This window comes from Labeo rohita, chromosome 7 (assembly GCF_022985175.1).
Source record: "Labeo rohita strain BAU-BD-2019 chromosome 7, IGBB_LRoh.1.0, whole genome shotgun sequence".
NCBI lineage: Eukaryota > Metazoa > Chordata > Actinopteri > Cypriniformes > Cyprinidae > Labeo > Labeo rohita.
Window position 1 is genome coordinate 6,562,502 of NC_066875.1, and position 22,012 is coordinate 6,584,513.

The 22,012-nt window shown below is 33.7% G+C and overlaps 2 protein-coding genes across 2 annotated transcripts in view; both read right to left on the reverse strand.

Annotated features, from left to right (window-relative positions):
- Positions 1–13,582, reverse strand: part of dhx38 (DEAH (Asp-Glu-Ala-His) box polypeptide 38) — a 29,968-nt gene extending 16,386 nt beyond the window's left edge. The window contains exons 1-16 of the mRNA XM_051115489.1: positions 13,426–13,582; positions 12,493–12,862; positions 10,926–11,137; positions 10,684–10,845; positions 9,259–9,421; positions 9,030–9,148; positions 7,717–7,796; positions 6,928–7,083; positions 6,684–6,845; positions 6,482–6,589; positions 6,260–6,381; positions 4,358–4,495; positions 4,072–4,258; positions 2,146–2,331; positions 1,785–1,925; positions 1,593–1,703 (exon numbers count right to left, since the gene is read on the reverse strand). Coding sequence (XP_050971446.1) covers positions 1,593–1,703; positions 1,785–1,925; positions 2,146–2,331; positions 4,072–4,258; positions 4,358–4,495; positions 6,260–6,381; positions 6,482–6,589; positions 6,684–6,845; positions 6,928–7,083; positions 7,717–7,796; positions 9,030–9,148; positions 9,259–9,421; positions 10,684–10,845; positions 10,926–11,137; positions 12,493–12,809 — 2,364 coding nt within the window. The 5' untranslated portion in view covers positions 12,810–12,862; positions 13,426–13,582. The remainder of the gene's footprint in view (positions 1–1,592; positions 1,704–1,784; positions 1,926–2,145; positions 2,332–4,071; positions 4,259–4,357; positions 4,496–6,259; positions 6,382–6,481; positions 6,590–6,683; positions 6,846–6,927; positions 7,084–7,716; positions 7,797–9,029; positions 9,149–9,258; positions 9,422–10,683; positions 10,846–10,925; positions 11,138–12,492; positions 12,863–13,425) is intronic.
- Positions 13,583–15,097: 1,515 nt separating this feature from the next.
- Positions 15,098–22,012, reverse strand: LOC127168554 (cytochrome b5). The gene is made up of 5 exons (XM_051115510.1): positions 21,622–22,012; positions 19,149–19,277; positions 17,477–17,503; positions 17,342–17,373; positions 15,098–17,253 (listed from the first exon to the last, which is right to left on the reverse strand). Exons 1-5 carry the CDS (start codon positions 21,808–21,810, stop codon positions 17,163–17,165), a joined length of 468 nt encoding a protein of 155 aa, XP_050971467.1. The 5' UTR covers positions 21,811–22,012; the 3' UTR covers positions 15,098–17,162.

Genomic DNA, 22,012 nt, shown 5'->3' on the forward strand with positions numbered 1-22,012 from the left:
AAGCATCACTTTTGTTATACATTGCCTCATTAGACAACACAAACTTTAACAATAACTATAAATCTAACTAGCCAAATATTTGTAAAATGCTAAATTCTGACTCCAAGTAGAGCATAGATCACAGTACATATGAATACATCACACATAAATACTGCTTTATATACTATAAATACTATTTCCTTTTTTAATGCTTTGAAAGAAGTCTCTTCTGCTCACCAAGACTGCATTTATTTAATAAAAAAATTAGAGTAAAAACAGACATAATATCAAAATAACAAATATGTTTTACATTGAGTATTAGTTTTATAATTCAAAATATTTGAAAATGTAATCTATTTCTACGAAAAAGCAAAGCTGAATTTTCAGCATCATTACTCGTGACACTACACATGTGACACTAAAGACTGGAGTAACGATTCTGAAATTTCAGCTTTGCATCACAGGTATAAACTAAATGAGTAAAGTTTGAGAACTTGGAGTTGGCTTGAGAAAGCCTAGCCTGAAAATTTGAAGCATTTGTAAAAGTAGAAAAGTTGATGTTGCTATCATGGTTTAACACATTGCTTACATGATTTAACATGTGGTTAGCATGTTTTAGCATGATTAGCTTGTTGCTTGCATTTTTATAGGCTGATTACAATGTTGTTAGCATGATTATCATGTTGTTAGCATGTTACTAGCATGTTGTTAACATAATTAACAAGTCAATAGCATGTTTAACATGATTAGCATGTTACTAACATGTTACTAGCATGTTGTTAGCCTGATTAGCATGTTGCTAGCATGTTTCTAGCATGATTAGCAAGTTACTAGCATGTTGTTAACATGATTAGCAAGTTACAAGCATGTTGCTAGCATGTTTCTAACATGCTTAGGATGTTACTAGCATGGTGTTAGGATTTTTTTAGCATGATTAACAAGTTACTAGAATGTTTCTAACATGATTAACATGTTGCTAGCATGTTGTTAGCATGATTAGCAAGTTACTAACATGTTGTTAGCATTTTTCTATGCTAATCCAGCTAAAACCACTTGATTCAGTGAAAAAAAAAAGAAAAAAAAAAAAGATAAAAACCAACTGAAAAACCAGCTAAGACCAGCCTGACCTGCTAAAAACGAGCCAAAACCATTTTAAAACCAGCTTGGGAGACCAGCCAAAGCAGCCCATCAGCTTAGGCTGGTTTTAGCTGGGTTTTTTTTTATTCAGTAGGGGGGTTTTTAAGCTTAACTACACCATAAGATTCATCGCACAAAAGTTTTGACCCCCTCAATGAAAGTCTATGGGATTTTAGGTGGCTTTGATAGTCTGGTTTATGAAAATCATAAGCCAGATCAGTTAGAAAAGTTATAGCAACCCGAGTCAGACTTTTTCAAGCCAACTTAATTATATTTTGAAGAATTTAAAAAATTCACAATATTACTGTTTTTTCAGTTTAATCAAATAAATGCACCCCTAGTGAGCATAAGACACTCCATTCAAAAACATTAAAATCTTACCAACCTCAAACCTTTCAGCGGTATATTATTAATAGTGTACTGTGTATCGTGACTCCATTAATAAAATGATTTGCATGACTAAAAAATCCCCTCACCTCAATGTCCTCCTGACCAGGCATGAAGATGAGGATGTCACCCACCATCCCGCTGAGATGAATCTGTAAGGCCTGTTTCACAGCCGCCTCCACATAGTCCTCCTGAGGAACCTGAAATCACAGCAGCACTCACTGTCAGTACAGCACAACAACCAGCTTTAGCTTTAACTAAAGACGCTATTAACACCCCACCTTGCTGAACAAGATATCCACTGGGAATGTCCTGCCGGGAATGTGGAAAATAGGAACGTTGCCAAAGAATGCTGCAAATTTGTCAGAGTCCATGGTGGCAGATGTGACAATGAGCTTCAAGTCTGAGCGTCTAGACACCACCTAAGTATTCAAAAAGTCAGGTTGATAAAGGGGAGATAGGAGAAGATGACTCATCAGTATCAAAATGTAAGTTCAACAGTACTCTTTAATTCTCCATATAAGCAACAATCAAATTAGTAGTGTGGTGAAAACCAATTAAACTGACTATGGTGAAAACAGTATTCATATCGATTCATATGAAAGTGGCCGAGGAGGACAGACAGACGGAGACATGGCTCACCTCTCGGAGAAGCCCGAAGAGCACGTCAGTGTTGAGGGAGCGCTCATGGGCCTCGTCCATGATTACCGCACTGTAGTGGTCCAAATCTGATTCACGCAGAGATTCCCTCAGAAGGATACCATCCGTCATGTATTTTATTACAGTCTTCTCTGATGTACAGTCTTCAAAACGGATAGCATAACCAACCTGTTACAAACATTAAAGAAATAAAACCCCTTAGCTACCGAAAAATCATGGTTAAAAATATTTTAAATAAAACGTTTAATATGATGACACAATTGTACAATAATCTACTACTAGCCAAAACGCTGGAATAATTATATGATTGTTTTTTAATGTTGTTGAAAGTTTTTTAATATTTTATTTTAAATATAAAAATGTTAATTTCATAAATAATACTTGAATAAATCATTTAAAAATTACATTTATTCCTGCGATGCAATGCTGAATTTTCAACATCATTACTCCAGTCTTCAGTGTCACATAATCCTTCAGAAATCTTTCTAATATGCTGATTTGGTGCTCAAGAAACAAGGCTGTATTTATTTTAATAAAATTACCGTAAAAACATTTTCTACTTTTTAATATATTTTAAAAAGACCTTTTCCTGTCGCATGATTTTATATACAATTTTAAATGTATAAAATTTCAAAACACTATATTACAATTGTATTACTATAAACACTTTTTGATCAAATCGAAAAGAACGTAGAAATCAGCAATGGCATTACAATATTAACATACAACAGCAAATTATTCTTTCTGAACAGCTTACTGATATTTAGATCAGTGCTGTTTTAGTTTAATTTTTCAGTTTTTATTAATATTTAGAATGGAAATTTTTAAAATATTTTTCATTTCAAATTAAGTAATTTTGATGTCATTTTTATTATAATTAAAAAAAGTGTCTCTATAGTTTTTAGTACTATTTTTAGTTAAGTACTTCAGCTTAAACTAAATGAAAATTAGAAATCTTGCCTTTGCAACCAGCTGAAATAAACTAGCTGAATATATATATATATATATATATATATACACACACACACACACACACATACATATATACATATATACATATATATATATATATATATTTTTTTTTTTTTACTATTTTAATTAATGTTTATTTCAAATAGTTCCTTTTTTTAAGGTTTTTGTTTAGTTGTAGTTCATATGGAAGCCCGTTTCCGCCACTGAATAAAAATAAAAAAGGTAATTGCGACTTTCTATCTCGCAATTCCAACTTTTTTTCTCAGAATTGCAACTTTATATTAGGAGATACAAACTTTATATTACGAGATACGAGTTTATATCACACAGTTCTGACTTAATTTCTTAGAATTACGATTTATTTCACGCAATTCTGACTTTATTTCTCAGAACTGCAACTTCATATCTCGGAATTCTGACTTTATAAATCACAATTGCGAGTTTATGTCATGTGATTCGGACTTTATTTCTCAGAATTGCGACTTTATAACTCGCAAATGTAAATTTATATCTCACAATTCTGTGAGAATTGTGAGTTTGTATCACGCAATTCAGAATTGTGAGAGAAGCAATAACCTTTTTTTTTTATTCAGTAACGGAAATAGGCATTCAAAAGTTTGTGACAATAACCCCCGATTTACAATTATTCCACTGCATCATCCTCTCAGTATTGCCTTCTAGGTAAAATAACCATGCATGCCACTTCAGATCCACCAGGTGGCAGTGTTCTCCATAATATGAATATACAGGGGTTGGTTATCTGAATGTGCAGGACTTGTATTTGTCACCCCCAAGATGAAATTATGCTGTATTGGTTGCAAAAGGAGGCCCAACACCATACTAAATGTGGTCTAAAACCAGGGGATTCAGTTTCATTGTCCAACCCCTGTATTTGTCAAAAAAAAAAAGTATGGCAGGAACATATCAGACACTAACCTCCTCTCCCAGGTTACTGTTCATTTCTTCGCTGACTCTCTTGGCCACACTCATTGCTGCCACTCTGCGGGGCTGTGTGCAGCCCACCATGCCATAGCTGGTGTATCCGTCCTCATGAAGATACTGCGTTAGCTGGGTCGTCTTACCACTGCCCGTTTCCCCCACCACAATCACAATATTGTTATCCCTGCCAGAGAAGACAAAAAACACAGAAACACAAGTTTAGTGATAGAGTTTGTGTTTAATGAAGCATATGTAAGTGAATTGATTTGAGTGTCATCAGTACCTGATGATGTTGAGCAGCTGCTGGCGAACAGCAAAGATGGGCAGATACTGCCTCTGCTCTAATAGAGTCTTCTTCTTAGCAAACTCACTGCTTGCTTCATTCTTCTCCTTCATATGGTCAGCAAACTTCTGCTCCGCTCTGAAAAGATGAAAGGTAAGAAAGAGGCCCATGAAAAATCTACAGATGTTTTTCAATTTGTGTGTTGATTTTGGAATTCTGCAGCAATCTGTGCAATGAATTTAAACATGCTAAAATGTCATATCAAATGCTTGATATCAAATATATAAAATGTATCTACACTATAGTTTAAAAGATTATCCAAATATTTTTTTAAATAAATCTCCTAAAGTATAAGCCATAAAATATGATTACAATTTAAAAAAAAAACATTTTCTACTGTAATATATATTAAAATGTAAATTATTCATGTGATGCAAAACTGAATTTTCAGTATCATTACTCCAGTCTTCAGTGTCACATGATCCATCAGAAATCATTCTAATATGCTAATTTTGCTGATCAAGAAACATTTATTACTATAAATAAAAAAAGAGTTGTGCTGCTTAATATTTTTTGTAAAAATCGTGCATTTTATTTTTAGGATTTTTTACTGAATAGAAAGTTCAAAGGAACAGCATTTATTTGAAATAGCAATGTTTTGTAACATTAGGAATGTCTTTACTGTCCCTTTTGATCAATTTAATGCATCCTTGCTAAATAAAAGCATTATTTTTTTTCATAAAAATATCTTAATGACCCCAAATGCATCATGGTACCATAACTAGATCACGACCAAGTGCGTATACAAGAGGGATTGAACCTAAACATTTGTCCTCTAAGATACAGTCGAAGTCAAAAGTTTACATACACCTTGCAGAATCTGCAAAATGTTAATTATTTTACCAAAATAAGAGGGATCATACAAAATGCATGTTATTTTTATTTAGTACTGACCTGATAAAAAGATATTTCACATAAAAGAAATTTACATATAGTCCACAAGAGAAAATAATTTAAATTAAATTTATAAAAATTACCCTGTTCAAAAGTTTACATACACTTGATTCTTAATACTGTGTTGCAACCCAAATGTGTTCAGCTGTGTTTTTTTTTGTTGTTGTTGTTTGTTTGTTTTGTTTAGTGATAGCTGTTCATGAGTCCCTTGTTTGTCCTGAACAGTTAAACTGCGCACTGTTCTTCAGAAAAATCCTTCAGGTCCCACAAATTCTGTTTTTTTTTTGTGTGTGTGTATTTGAACCCTTTCCAACAATGACTGTATAATATTGAGATCCATCTTTTCACACTGAGGACAACCGAGGGACTCATACGCAACTATTACAGAAGGTTCAATTGCTCACTGATGCTTCAGAAAGAAAAACAATGCATTAAGAACCCGGTGAAAACTTTTGGAATTTGAAGATCAGGGTAAATTTTACTTATTTTGTCTTTTGGGGAACATGTATGTATCTTCTGTAGCTTTTGAAGTGTAGAACTAAATTAAAAAAATATGATATTTAGGCAAAATGAGAAAAATCTACACATTCTCATTCTGTTCAAAAGTTTACACCCCCGGCTCTTAATGCACGGTTTTTCCTTCAGGCACATCAGTGAGCTTCTGTAATAGTTACATGAGTCCCTCAGATGTCCTCAGTGTGAAAAGATGGATCTCAAAATCATATAGTCATTGCTGGAAAGGGTTCTTTTATGTGAAATATCATATTCGTGACTGTACTAAAGAAAAAAAATAGCATGCATTTTGTATGATGCCTGTTATTTTGGTAAAATAATTAACATTTTGCAGATTCTGCAAGGTCTTGATTTTAACTATATATTGTGAAATAATTTTATAATATTTTCAAATAGATGGAATCAGAAAATATGTATGAGCGACATAATTTCTACCTGTAATCCACATTTCCATCTTCTCCAACAGCTTTTCCATCTGATCCATCCTCCTCCGTTTTCTTGATTCCCATGATGTCACCCAGTTTGGTGCCAGCGAGCTCCCAGTGTTTGTGTTGTGCCTGTCAGGTGAAAGAACCAAACATAACAGTAATCACATCTTACACTACTGCCCTGAAGTGAGGGAGGAGCCCAAATAAAACGTAAAAACCAGATGTGCACCTTCTTTCTTTCTTTCTGCTCTCTGTGTCGTCTGACCAGCTGACTGCCCTTGCGAGAAATGATGGCCATGTCTGAGGTCGCATCTTTCACTGGAATGACCGGCTCAGGCTGGAATCACAGGATGAATGCAAAATCATTGATTAAAGACTCACATGTTTGGTAACTCATAAATAAACACACTCATGCTTAGAGACTTCTGTACCTGCTTAGTGAAGACAATCCTCCCATCCAGGAAGGGTGGCACGAGGTTATGGACAAGCAGGTGGACTCTGGTTGCATTGTCTTCCTCAAAGTCCTCATCCACCTCCAAACGCTGAACCACTCCACTGGTGAGCATGCGGTTGGTCTCCCAGCGTTCATTATCCTGAAGAGAAACACATATGCGAGTAAGCATGACAGGTGTTGAGGTCTTTAAGGTGCAGATGAGTGAGGATGTGCATCAGTACCTCATTAATTTGCCGTTTCTGTGCTGAGATGCGTTTCTGGGTCTGCTTCTGCAGGATCTGCTCCCTCTTCTTCACATATTCATCTGAGCTGGACGTCAAAGGGTTGTGGAACTCATCAAAACCTTCATCCATCATGTACCAGTCTCGATCAGCTTGCTGTTTGGACATAACACAGTTAATACTGACCAAAACAGCAACTTAAACAAGAAAAGGTATAATTTGATGGGCTTATGAATGAAAAAAAATTTTGATAACACATTGAGTGAAGTCAGGTCAAATTCATTTTCACAAAACACATTGTTTCAAAGCAGATTTACAGAAAATCATGATGTTAATGTCTGTAATATTTTAATATCCTAGTGCTTTAGCAGATTAATACTGTGTGATAATATAGTTTACATATTGCAACTATACAAGCAATTAAGCAGCTGAGATATGGTCTATACTGTAGTATATGTGACACTACATAAGTATGAATGCAGATAAAACATATATATACTTATATATCCAACTTTAAAGAGCTAAGTGATAATATACAGTAGATTATAAAAAATAAAAATCAGGAAGTTCTATATTATACTATATTATATAATATATATCCAACTTTATATTTAGAGATGGATAATACAGTTTACATTCTGCAATGAAAAAAACAAGCCGAGTTGTTTTTAACTTTGAAAAAATATGCGGTAACGAGTTACACACATTAAGATCAGGAACACATATTAAGAATCCTAAGAACACAAACAGAATTTCTGAAAATGATTATATGAAGTTTTTAGCACTCACCCTCTGATCTTCCTCCCACTGTTCCTTCTCTTCTTCATTATTAAATAGGATGCCGTCCTCCCTATCCTCCTTCTTATCGCCTACAAAACAAGAGTCCATAAAACACCACTGTTCAAAAAGATTCAGTAAAGACAGTAAGTTTTTTTGTTTTTGAAAGAAGAGTCTGTTTACCAAGTCTGCATTTATTTGATCAGAAATAGTCAAAAATAGTAATATTGTGAAATATCACTACAATTAAATTACCTTTTTCTATTTTATTACATTTTAAAAGGTAATTTATTCCTGTGATGGCAAAGTTGAATTATCAGAAGCCATTACTCCAGTCTTCAGTGTCACATGATCAGAAATCATTCTAATTTTCAGAAATCATTCTAATGCTGACCTGATGATACATTTGTTCTTATTACTAGTTGAAAACATTCTGCTTGATGTTGCATGTTTGTTAGTCATTTGCTTAATACGTACACTGCTCCTCAAAAGTTTGGGATCAGTAAGACTTGTAATGTTTTTTAAAGAAGTCTCTTATACTATTTATCTGATCAAAAATACAGAAAAAAACAGTAATATTGCAAAATGTTATTACAATATAAAATATAATGTTTTTTATTTTAATATACTTTAAAATCTAATTTTTAATTTTTAATTATCAACTGTTTTCAACATTGATAATTCTAATAATAAATCGGCATGATTTCTGAAGGATCATGTGACACTTAAGACTGGAGTAACAGCTGATGAAAATCTAGCTTTGCATGACAGGAATAAATTGTATTTTAGAATATATTGAAATAAAAAACATCATTTTATATTGTAATAACATTTTGCAATATTACTGTTTGTTCTGCATTTTGATCAAATAAATGCAGCTATGATGAACATAAGAGACTTCTTATAAAAAAACATTACAAGTCTTACTGATCCCAAACCTTGGAGCGGGAGTGTATATTCTTGATATTTATGATGTGAGGCATTAGGAATACTCTGGGTTAAAATACTGAAAAAAAAATATTCTTAAGTAAATAAAAATATAAAATAATTTAGGGAAAAAAGAAATAAAACCCAACAAACCAAATAAATAAATAAATAAATAAATAATATAAAAACAACAAATCTAGTCGTTGGAATTTGGAACTCACTTTTGAATTTTCAGTTAAAAATATATATATAATATACCAAACAAAAACAGTAGTATTAAACAAAGTTTAAAAATGTAATAAAAATGTAAAAAATACACACACACAGACACACAAAAAAAACTCACATACAAATTTACAACTTTCTACACCTAAAGAACTTGTAAGTGGTGTTTTTACCTTTTCCTCGGGACAGGCGTGGGGTGGAGCCAAGGTGCTTCCTGTCATTAGCCCACTCGTTGTACTTATATGAAGGAGTTGGCAGGGGAGTTTCTGCTGGATACTGAGGTTTACTTGACCTGAACAACAAAAGTGACAATGTAACTCCTTCTGACATCACAAACCATGTCAGCACAAATAATCTTCAACCAAACGTTAATCACTGAGGCTCTGATGAAGTGATTCATACCGGTCTCTCCTCTCACTGTCACGGACTGAGCGATGGCTGCGCTCGGAGCGATCGTACTCTCGTTGTGAGGGGGCAGGAGACGGGCTCTCCCAGTGAGAGTGGCGTGAGCTGGAATATCCACTGTCATCTTCATCCCAGCTGGAGCGTGATGGAGTGGCCAAATCTGTGTGGACATATGAAACACATTTGACCCATGATTTACCCAAATAGGACAAGCTGCCTAACACACTTGTTGGTCCTGAAACAGCACTGCAAATTTTTATCAGATTTCAGGATTATAGTCAGGGTTAGGATTTAAGCGAATTACGATTTTTCTGATAAATAAAACTGTGGTTTGCTGTGATTCCTTGTAGGGTTGCACAATTTGATCAAAATGTGTTATTATATATCAGTAATTATAACAATACTAATACTCCTTTTTCTCCTCCTCCTCTTACACCTACTCCTGCTTCATTGCTATTATTAAATATAAAAATACTGATGATGATTATCTTAAAATGAATTGTTTTAAATTCATTATTTCCAACATTAAAACCAATTTTAGGTTTCAGTTTATAGTTAGGGTTAGGGCTACACAGTTTAGGGAGAAAAAATCTAATTGTGTTTTGTTTTGTTTTTTTGACAAAATGCAATTTAAAAATCCAGGTTTGGGCTTCTGTTTGTAGCTCTTCTGTTTGTGCACAATTTCGCCAAATATTTGTGATCATATATTAATAGGGCTAAATAATAATAATAATAATAATAAATTATTATTATATATCATAAAAATACTAAAATATTAAGTGAACAACAACAATAATAACAATAATATGTATTATAATAATTAAAATTAATATAATAATTATAATAATTATTATAATAAAAACTAATAATTTATGATATCAAAATAAAAATCCAGGTTTTCTCTTTGTTTTCTCTTGTTTGTAGGGCTGCACAATTTAGCCAAAAACTTGTGACCATATATTAACATGGCTAAATAATAATAATAATTATAATAACAATAATTAGTAGTAGTAGTAAAATGACATAAATATATCAAAACAACATAAATGTTATTAATTAACAACAAAATAAGAAATAATAAAATTGGAATGTTCCATTGTAAAGTATGTAAGAAAAACATTTTTTAAAAAATAAGTATTTAAGAAAAATATAATAATAATAATAATTACTACTATTATTATTATTATTATATTTTACATAACAACTGCAAAATTACATTGCTAATATCTATGTATGTCTTAATTTAAGATACATCTTTATGTCTTAATTTAATATCTAACTTATTTTGATGGAATGGAAAATGCTCTACTTGGGTCACCCTCAGGAATAAACAACACAAGTATTGAAATGACAACTGACATTCACTAGTGCTAAAACTGATCAGGGTAGTGTGTTCAGAGCACATCTGGGACTGGGACTGACCTTTCGGTCTGTTACGCGGTGATTCGGGCTCATCACGGCGGGTACCGCGACTCATGCGGTCGGACCAGCCATCCCTCTGGGAGCGTTCACTTCTCACGCTGCCATCACCGCGCTCAGATCGACTGCTGCTTGATCCACGGCTGCGGCTGCTTTCCCGTTCATCTGCGCAAAGCCCATAAAACAAAGATCAGAGCCTGAAATATTGAGGTGGGATCTCACAGGCCAAAGAGCACCTGACTTACCTCTGTCTCTTCTTCTGTCTCTGTCACGGTGGCGGTCGTGGTCTCGGTCCCTGTCTCTGGATCTGTCTTTGTCTCTGTTCTTGTCTTCTTTGGAGGATGCATAAACCCCATGCTCCCGTCTGTCCTTCTCCCTCTGTTGATGTCTCTGCTTGAACTCCTCACTAACCCCTCCAGGGTTTGATGGCGTTTCTGAGCCAGTGACACGGTACTTCCTGTAAAAGCATGTAACAAACTCATGACTACACTGCATTTATTTATTTCCTTGATATGTGTCCTTGATATTTAAGATGGATTGCATTAGAAATATTCTGGATAATAAAATAACGACAAAGATAATAAAATAAATAATATAATATAATATTTAAAAATACATAAAATTATACATATAATACCTAGTATAATATTATGTAGTATTATGCACATAATTTAGTGCCACTGATATACACTACCAGTCAAACGTTTTTGAACAGTAAGATTTTTAATGTTTTTAAAGAAGTCTCTTCTGCTCAACATCATTACTCCATTCTTCAATGTCACACGATCCTTCAGAAATTATTCTAATATGCTGACTCAAGAAACTGCATTTATAATGAAATCACAGAAAATATGCTGTTTCTTGAACAGCATACAGAAAATATGCTGTTCAAGAAACATTTTTTTTTTTTTATTATTATTATCAGTATTTAAAACATGATTCTTTGATGAATAGAAAGGTCCAAAGATCAGCATTTAAGATTCAAGTCAGCATAATTTTATTTAGGAAGGAAATAAAAAAAAAAAATTATACTATGATTTAGCAAAGATCCTTTAAATTGATCAAAAGTGATGATTAAGAGATTTATAATGTTACAAAAGATTCTATTTCAGATAAACACTGTTCTTCTGAACTTTGTACTTATCAAATAAACTGGAAAAAAAAATTCTACTCAGCTGTTTTCAACATAATAATAATAATAATAATAATGTTTTTGAGCAGCAAATCAGAATATTAGAATGATTTCTAAAAGACCATGTGACTGGAGTAATGATGCTAAAAATTCAGTTGAAATCACAGAAATAAATTACATTTTAAATTATATTAAAATAGAAAACAGTTATTTTAAATAGTAAAAATATTTTAATATTTTACTGTTTTGCTGTACTTTGGATCAACCAAATGGTGAGCAGAAAAGACTGTTTTCTTTATAGTTAAAGTTTACAGTAATGTTGTGTTTAGTCATTTTTTATTTGTTTTTGTTATTTGTTTTTTAATACATCTATATTTTTTTATAAAGCTTTTCTTTATTTAGTTTCAGTTAAACTTTAGATTTAGCTGTATATGTGTTTTTGTGTTGTTATACAGAGAAAACTTAAGGATGGAGGCATCTAACGCAGCTTTTCTTTCACTGTATATGATTCAAAATTAATTAACTATGTAAAAAATGTCATCTTAACATAATTACAAGAAGACCTAGAGCATTTTTGTGCAATTCTTGTTTCAGTTGTTCCTACATTTTTTTATAAATTAAAAAAAAAAAAAACTCTGATATCTCTTTAACGCAAGTTATTTTCTTTAAGAACAACCCACCTCTCCTTTTTTCGATTCTTGTTATCACCATCTTCTTGGTTTTCATCATCAGAGCCCGAATCACTTTTGCCCTCTTCCCAGTCCTTGTAGGACGACACCTTTGATTTCTTGGGCTGATCATCCGGCCTTTCCTTCCCCTCGCGCTCCTTGCGTTTCTGTGCGGCCAGCAGATCGAGGCCCAGGAGCGAGGTGCGTGGAGCGGGTGCTCTAAAGACATGCTGTTCTGTTGAAGCGCTCTTCTTCTTCACTATCAGCCCCCCGACCTGCACGCTGGGGTCACTCCCTTCCAGACGATGCAGGGAGGAATCATCTTCCATCTCTGCTGAGGTCTTGACCACAGCACTTAGCCGATGGATTTCTGGTGAAGTATCTAAAAGAGGTTGCCAAAGGTTACTAATTTGGGCCAAAAATACACTTTTTTTATGAAAAATGACATTAATATGATTACATGTGATTTATGCTAACTAAAAAGTGGAAAATCTATGTTTAAGTGTTAATGTGTCATACAAATGTGTCTAAAATGCCCCTAAACAATTCAATGGGCAAGTTTTGCCACAGATTCTTCAATTCTCTATCATTTTGAAGAAGGCCCTATATTCATTTAGGTCAGATATTACATAAAAATATAAATACGAAAATATTACAAATAACTGTTGTACTGTAACTATAGTATTTGCCACAGTAAATCTGACATTAACAGTAAAAAACATTAATAACTGAACTGATAATACAGCAATTTGATCAGAAAACGGCCGCTGCGGTTATATAAAAATATATATGATATATATTTGCGTTTATAAGCGAGATAGAGAGGAATGTAGCGATGCTTAACCGTTTCAGTAATGTATATGATGAATCTCTTCAGGTTTGTTAAAGTAAAGCGATATTGTGACACTAACGTTACTCATTCGTAAGAATAAAAAACGGGTTTACCTTTCAAACGATATCCTCAAAAGCCAGTCATATAAGTTTCTCAAACCTATTCTGCACAGTATGATAAAAGGTATGTAATGTAAGATATAATAAAAACACTCAATGAAATAGCATAGCGGTAAACGTCAACAATGTGTACAGTACGGCGCCATTACTATCCCAGCATTCACAGCCTAGTGACGTCCCATCCGACATCATCCGATTCCTGAACGAATCACTCGTGTGAACCGGTTCAAACGATTCAGTTAACTTGATCACACAGCATTAATAAATTATTATACGATTGTAAACTGGGGAACTGGTTTAGGAGTGGGCAAGGAAATTCTGGTTGTAAAGGAGGTTTTTTTCATTCCTGTCAGTGACTTGAATCTGTTGAATTCGTCTATCAAAATGTTTATTGGCCCTGAAACAACACGTCCGAAAGCACTGAATCACTTCAGTGAGTTTAGATTTTCTTCAGAACTTTTTTTTCCAGCATATTTAATGATTTATTTGTATTTTTATGTTGTTGTTTTTTTTTTTCTTTTCATTTTTGTACTTTCTTTTCTTGAAAGTGTGTGAAAGCACAGAACCACACAAATGATTCTGCTTCTATGCCACAGAGACTCTAGATCAGTTACTAGCATACTTATATATATATATATATAATTTCATTCATTCATAGTGGAGAGTGGGGTAAGTTGAGCCACCCCCTGTATCTTGGCAACTGTACACTTTTGTTGTCTGTGACCATGTATTTTGGAATCAACACATCACTTCTGACAGACTGTGAAAAGGAGAAACAGGTGGGAGGAGTGGAAGGCACCCATTTACTCTAAAACAGTTTTTGGCTTGTAAAATTTTTGCATAACAGATGCAATTGCTGAAGATGCTTTTCATCACATTTTAATCAAATATATCTTTCCACCTGTAGTCCATATAATGGCCGGTTCAACATGCAGAAAATGTACCATGGCAAGAATCATTTGACTAAAATATTTATTAGTTTCAGTGACATTTATTCCTTCATTCTAATTCACATTTTATTGTTTAGTCTGTTTTTGGGAAAGTTCAACCTTTGGTGTTCAACACATTGTTTTAGAAATGAAAACAATTAAAATTTTAAAATTAAACTTAATTTGACTGGTTTTTGTTTAAGTTAACTTTAAGTAAAGAAATATGACTGTTTGTAAAATGAAATTTGATTATTAATTTTTAAAAGAAGTAAATCATCTGTAAAATGTCTCGTGAGCTTGAAAAAGATTCACCCAGATCTTGTGCATCTTACCCCCTGATTCAGGTCAACTTACCCCTAACTTGGGGCAAATTGAGACACAGAAATACTTTTTTTTTTTTATAAGTCATATTTTTGGAACCCTTTGTCACAGACACATTCTGATAATTTAAAATGACAGGAAACATCCTGAAATTACTTTAGATACTTTAATTGTGCCTCACTTTCCCTTATCTTGAGGACTATGTAAGTTTTTTTTTTTTAAAAAAATGGCTAATCGTACCCCACTCTCCCCTATAGAGAAATAAACAGTAACATATGCAATGTCAAATGTCTGTACTGTGAACCATCCATAAATGCTTTAGCACTAATACCTATCTGTTTTAAGATCAAATGCATCTCCCTAATTTTGTCTAAAGTCTAAAATAAAATACACAGAATGAATACATACTGCACAAATATATTTGCATTTTTAATCATTTATTGAAACCTTTAACAAACACACTGTTTCAGTAAGTCAGTCGTATTCACGATGACATACCACAGATAATCATAACCTGACAGATAAATTATAATTTTTAATTAAATATGTGACATTTATCTTAGCAATAATAACGGTCTTGAACTCAGATTTTTTTTTCTGTTGTTGAACTAAAAGAACACATAGGGATCTAGAGACTTACACACTTGTTCTCAATTCAGGACTAAGTTTTTATTCCCCACTATAATCAAATTATTTGTGAACCAATGAAAACATGACAATGTCATCAATATCTATACATATAAAATGCTCACAAACATTAACATCTGAACATCAATTGTTAGACAAAGCTAAACACATTGACTCAGCCTGGCAGGAAAATAATTAATTTGCACATTTCTTGGGGCAGGAATGTCAAATGGTTTTAAAAGGCAAATATGACACTCAAACAAGACACATGGCAAGAAAAAAAAAAAAGGATCTACTAAGAGAAATAGTTTGTATCATCCATTAATAATGACACATGGGGATTACTAAAAATATCTAAATGACTATATAAACGCATAATAATGACTCACTCAATGTGTTGCATTAAGACTATTTAAATGCATTATTGTTTGGAAAGGAAATGCAAGATTTAATAACAGAAGTACAGAAAAGAGGCAAACAAAAGTAGACATTTTGGTTTACTTGTACTTTTGAACGTAGAACGTTAAAGGCAACACTTGCATATAATGATTTTTCATGACCTGCCCTTTAAGCTAAATCCAGTAGAGCTAGAATAATCATGCAAGTGCTTGAAATGCTAAGAACAATTCATTAGAGAAGCATATGCATAATGAATATATGAACAGGTACTCTACAAGCTGTACAACAGTTCAAGTATCAAACACTTCCCAAAACTAATGTTCTCACCAAAAAAAACATTTAAACATCTCTCATATGCATCATTACAAAAAGGCTGAACAATGGAGTCGATTTCAAGTTTGCAAATACACGTACCACACTATAGAAATCTTCATTGTAAGAAAAAAAGTGTACATATTTAACATTAAAGCACTGTATGACTGTATCTCTATGCTACATTTCAGCAATTGCACGTTGTCTGATGTTGAATGACAACATTCATGCAAAAGTGATATGACAACATTTAAAACTATGACAATATTTTCGAGTTTTCCTTAAAGGGATAGTTCACCCAAAAATGAAATTCTGCCATCATTTACTCACCCTCATGTCTGTCTGATTTTCTTTCTTCAGTGGAACATAAAAGATACTTTGAAAAATATCTCAGTGTTTTTGTCACTACAATGGAAGTCAGTGGTGACCAACACTTGGTCATGGTTACCAACATTCTTTGAAATATCTTTTTTTTTTTTTTTTTTTTTCCAGTTATACAGGTTTGGAACAACTAAAGGCAAGTAAAGGACCGAATTTTAATTTTAGGGTGAACTATCCCTTTAAACCATGTTGTATTTAAAAAAAGCAATTTCTTTTTAATAGCATGACTCCATGCTTTTCTCTTGGAGATGTATCTTTCAACTCCACTTGAATCATTTGGTCAAAAACCTTAGGTAATAAACCCAAGGTAATTCACTGACAAACATTAGCAGCTATGTGAAGGCTGTGGACACGTGATTTGTCTAAATTATCAGCGAATTAAAATCAGTCAACAAAAGCTGGCCCATACCTGTCCTGAAGGGCCTGATCTTTCCAACTACACTCTAGATTAATTTCAAGGAGCTGAAGTCATTTCCAAGTACATTTTAAAAAAGCGTGACAATCCGATTACAGAAAGCATGACCAAGATAATGCTGCAGGTTAAGTCCTGCAGATTAAACAAAAAAAGAAACTCTGAATTCTGGTAGAAAAAAACAGTCAAAATGAGCCAATGGGCTTTGGACCTTTTCCAAACAGAAATTGAGCGGAAACTAAAGAAGAGAAGATGAGCAGGAGTTTTGAGAGTAATCTTGTAGACTCACTCAAACAAGTCAAGGCCTCCAGACAAGAGAAATATATACTGATGACTAAGTTTACAAGAGTTCAGGAGGATCTGTGCTCCAACATGTAGTAACGATACATGGCACCCACAAGTACAGCAGCTATGGTTGGGATTAACCAGGTGGTCCATGACCTAAGCAAAACACAAGCAGTCTTTTTTAAAAAAAAACAAACAAACCAAACATGAGTACCAAAGTTTACGCAGAGGTCTGAATTCTTACCTGGAGTCTTTGGAAGTTGTGATGTAAACTTCCTAGAAGAGAGATGTGATAAAGCGAGCAAACATAAAAAAACAGCTTATACATGAGCATCAGTTATAAAGGTCAAGGTATTTTTTATTTTTATTTTTATTTTACCTTTTTTGATTCATTCTTTCGATCATCCTGAAACAGAAAAAGTGTCATTATTAAAGTTTATGACTTCACACAAATAGTTCAAGTCAAAAGTTTACATACACCTTGCAGAATCTGTAAAATGTTAATTATTTTACCAAAATAAGAGGGATCATATAAAATGCATGTTCTTTTGGGAACCTTTGGTTCTGAATACTGTGTGTGGTTGCCTGGATGATCTACAACAGTTTTTGTTTTTTGTTTGTTTAGTGATAGTTGTTCACGAGTCCCTTTTTTTCCTGAACAGCTAAACTGCCCGCTGTTCTTCAGAAAAATCCTTCAGATCCCACAAATTCTTTGGTCTTTCAGCATTTTTGTGTATTTGAACCCTTTCCAACAATGACTGTATGATTCTGAGATCAATCTTTTCACACTGAGGACAACTGAGGGACTCATATGCAACTATTACAGAAGGTTCAAATGCTCACTGATGCTCCAGAAGGAAAAACAATGCATTAAGAGCAGAGGGGTGAAAACTTTTTAATTGTGAAGACCAGGGTAAATTTAACTTATTTTGTCTTCTGCGGAACATGTAAGTATCTTCTGTAGGTTCTAAAGGGCAGGACTAAAAGAAAAAAATCTGATATTTAGGCACAATAAGAAAAATGTACACATCTTCATTTTGATCAAAACTTTTCACCACTGGCTCTTAATGCATCATTTTTCCTTCTGGAGCATCAGTGAGCATTTGACCCTTCTGTAATAGTTGCATATAAGTCCCTCAGTTGTCCTCAGTGCACAAAAAAAACAGCTGTGGATTATTCAGGTAACAGCACAGTATTAAGAATCAAGCATATGTAAATTTCTGAACAAGGTTACTTTTATAAATTCAATTATTTTCTCTTGTAGACTATATGTAAATGTCTTTTATGTGAACTATCTTATTTAGGTCAGTACTAAATAAAAAAAATAAGATGCATTTTGTATGATCCCTCTTATTTTGGTCAACATTAACATTTTGCAGATTCTGCAAGGTGTACACAAACTTTTGACCTCAACTGTACTTGAAGAGTAGATAAGAGACAAATCAATAAAATCACTAATAATCAATAATGAATACAAATTTTATTTATGTATCCACTTAATTATAATTGTATCTATTTATATTCTTTTCTATTGGCAAAAACATACACAAAGGACACAAAGTAAACTACCACAGGAAAAGTGCATGATCCAAGTTATCCTAAACATGAGAAAGCTTCATGTTAAGCTTCAAACATACTTAAAAGCATTTAACATGATAGTTATATTTTTATCTAACATCAGAAATTCACATGAGTATTTCCAGTTCACATAAAAGCTCATCCTGGCAGTGAATGAGTCTCAGACTCAAAATGTTAAACGTCAATTTGCGTACCGTTTCAAGGATAACACTAGCCAAGATGTAGATTTTTTTTAATAATAATAATAATAATAATAATAATAATAATAATAAAAATAATAATAATAATTGTAGTAGTAGTAATAATGCTTTTTAAATCAGATTAATCAAAGACATAGTTATTCAAATAAGTTTTAGTGGCAGTCCTAGACTTCATTTTCACGAAAATGTCATGTACAAGTAGCAACAAAATGCTCAGACTTGCTTGGCTCATCTTTAAACCAATAAACCTATAAGAAAAACAAGCAGCACTACCATATGTAGTTCGCCGATGTAATACTGCTGTAGCATCTCTCTGGCATCTGTGGAATGACCCACATCCTCAAAGCTTTCTGTTGCATCTGCGCCTGCTTGCTCCAGCAGAACCTCTTCACCTCCTGGGTGCTGTCAAAGAAAAAAAAATAATAAAGGTTTACATACTCTGGACACCAGCTGCACTCCTTGATATTTCTCATGACATGACATGACATCTGTTGCACAACATTCAACCTCCAATCTCTCTCTACAGTTTCCAAGATCATGCTACAAAATGGTGAGAAAGTACTGTATCTCACTCTGGCAAGCAATATCAAGATTTCTGCGTAAGCCTTTTGTACAGAACATGTTAATGCAAGGGTTAGGATCCAAGAACCAGTTTTTGTGGTGTATTAGTGCCCAAACACTTTAAGTTCATGAAGTGTGTTTTGTTTTGTTTATTTTAACTTCTTCATAGCTTCTTAACTTTTTCAAAATACACATAGCCTATATTTACAAATATTTAAATAGTTTGAGTGCATAGGAAAACCAATTCTGTTGTGTCATTCGCAGTGCTTTACAGGGACAGGCCATTGTTCAAGTGTAATTTGCAAGTCGCAACTCTTTGATTGGTGGAGATTTGTTTGGGGAATCATGGGTAATGTAGTTTTTACGCCAGGGGCATATACCATGAAACCATTTTTCTGGCTAGCCAGGTACGTTTCCGGTTCATTTGCACCAACAATGAGATTTGGGCACCATAAAAGTGGTTTGGCTTTTAGAGGTGTTCATCACCATAGCAGCTTATGCTCCACGGCTAACCTGCTCCAAAGTAGGTTATGTTCTGGTTTAGAGATCTCAAATCGAAATCTGACCAATCAGCGTCGAGCAAAGTGACACACCTCTGACACAATAAAGTCAAAATACTCAAGTCTCCCCCAGTTCTTTTCTTGCTCCAAATTAAAGTGCACTACATAAAACATTTTTAAATATAGCATTGTCTTTTAGTGATGATTGTTCATTGTAATTATTTTATATCATGTATATAATTATTATTCCCTTAATAAATTACATGAGCCATTTTAGTTTGATAAATATTAATAATCTTTTATTTTAAATTAACATAAATATACCCAGATAAAATGCAAAATAAATATGCTTTAGAAAGACATTTTTTTAGGAAGTTTAATTGGCTGTTCAGCACTGATGTCAGACTTCCATGTGCATATGGTCCATAAATGCAGGATGAAAGCCTGAGTTAACAGAGAAAGTTAATGATCAGCGTCATAAGCCGAATTTAATTGGTTTTGTCAATAGGTCCGCCTTTAAACTATCATGAAACCCCCCTGCTATAAATTATAGTAAAAAATAAATTCCCTTATGAAAGAAACAGATTTTTACCTCGAGAACCCAACTATTGCACTCTATTCAGAACCGATTCCAACTTTGGTTCTGTAAACAGTTTAAACAGAACATAACATAATCTTTTGGCGAATCAAAAGTCTGAGCAGATGATTCACAAGCAAGTGACTCCTTATCATTGAATTAAACAATTCTTAATTGCAACCATTACTAAAAATCTGATTTTTTTCTACTGAGTCACAATTATTACAAACTAGTCCAACTCGAAAGACCTGTTAGTGTTATGTTGTACTTTAAGCTAGTAAAGGTTGTTCATATGACAACATTATAGAGTTTAATTGTATTATGGAGTAATTCATAAATAATACATTATTTAACAAGCAGGTTTCGTTTGTTTTCTAATAAGTATGTCATCTAAGTATTAAGAAAGTTAAAAAAAAAAAAAAAAAACTGTCTGAACCCCATATATACCACCTCTAAGAGGTCTGTTTTCCCTACAAATATAAACTTCCCACAAGAACTAAAAAAAAAAATAGTGTAAATCATGGAATCAGAATCATCAAACTCCTTGATTCACAAGAAAGATTCGATTCCCGACCTGCTCGGTTTCACAGGCGCGCTGTAAGCAACACTGTAGTTTACGTTACGTCATACAAAAATGAAAACTAATAAATGTAGGTTGTATAAAACTTAATACCACGAGACAGGATATGAAGGGCAATAGAACTTTCAGCACGTGTCGGAGATAAAACGCAACCGGAATCGTTCATTTCAATATGACAGCTCAACATGATCGGGCTAGCAGCTATGTGGCTAATACCCAACCATATGTTTTGATACAAAATATTTTCGTAGCAAGTTAGCTATCTTAGTTTAATCCTTCAGAGTGTTGTTTACTGCAATGAATCTAGTATGCTAACTCACTAACCGGGCCACAGAAACTTTGATGATCTTGTCAGCAGCTTGTTTCTCGAGTCTAAAGACAGTCCAAGTAAAAACGAACAGGAGTAGTGTGTATTTAATACATATAAACAACAGAAAAAGTACAATCATGCAGGATTCAGTGCTGTGTGGTTAAACAGTTGTGTCAGGTGTGATGTGGAGGACATGATGATCACTCCAACCTTCTTACCTCCTCCATGAAACCTGTGATATCGTAAACTTTATCGTGGATGATGAGCCATGTGTCTTTGCTCATGTTATGAGCTTGAACCTCCGCGCGTGTGTAATATTTCACACCGCTGTCCTCCTGTGTGCGTGTATTTTCACCCTTCATGTCCTGTTTGTCTCTTTTCACTGAGCTATCAGTTCCTTCCCCCATATTCACGCGGTTTCAGTCGCTTCTCTGCTGGAGTTCAGTGGAAACCAGCGCGCGGATTTTTACCTGTAATCTCCTTGCTTGAAGCTGGTTTAAATGCACCTGACCTGTCCAGTTCAGTTCTTGTCCAGCCGGCACACCATTTCACCACCAGTCACGAGAACCGACCCAATCCATTCACTCGAACCGAACCAGCCAATCGGCG

What these genes read in the sequence shown, in the direction of transcription:
- LOC127168554 (XM_051115510.1), bottom strand. Translation starts at nt 21,810, where the DNA reads ATGGGGGAAGGAACTGATAGCTCAGTGAAAAGAGACAAACAGGACATG. An exon ending in TCACAGGTTTCATGGAGGAG is followed by an intron (nt 19,278 to 21,621) that starts GTAAGAAGGTTG and finishes TTTCTTTGACAG; the next exon opens with CACCCAGGAGGTGAAGAGGT. An exon ending in ACAACTTCCAAAGACTCCAG is followed by an intron (nt 17,254 to 17,341) that starts GTAAGAATTCAG and finishes TGTTTTGCTTAG; the next exon opens with GTCATGGACCACCTGGTTAA.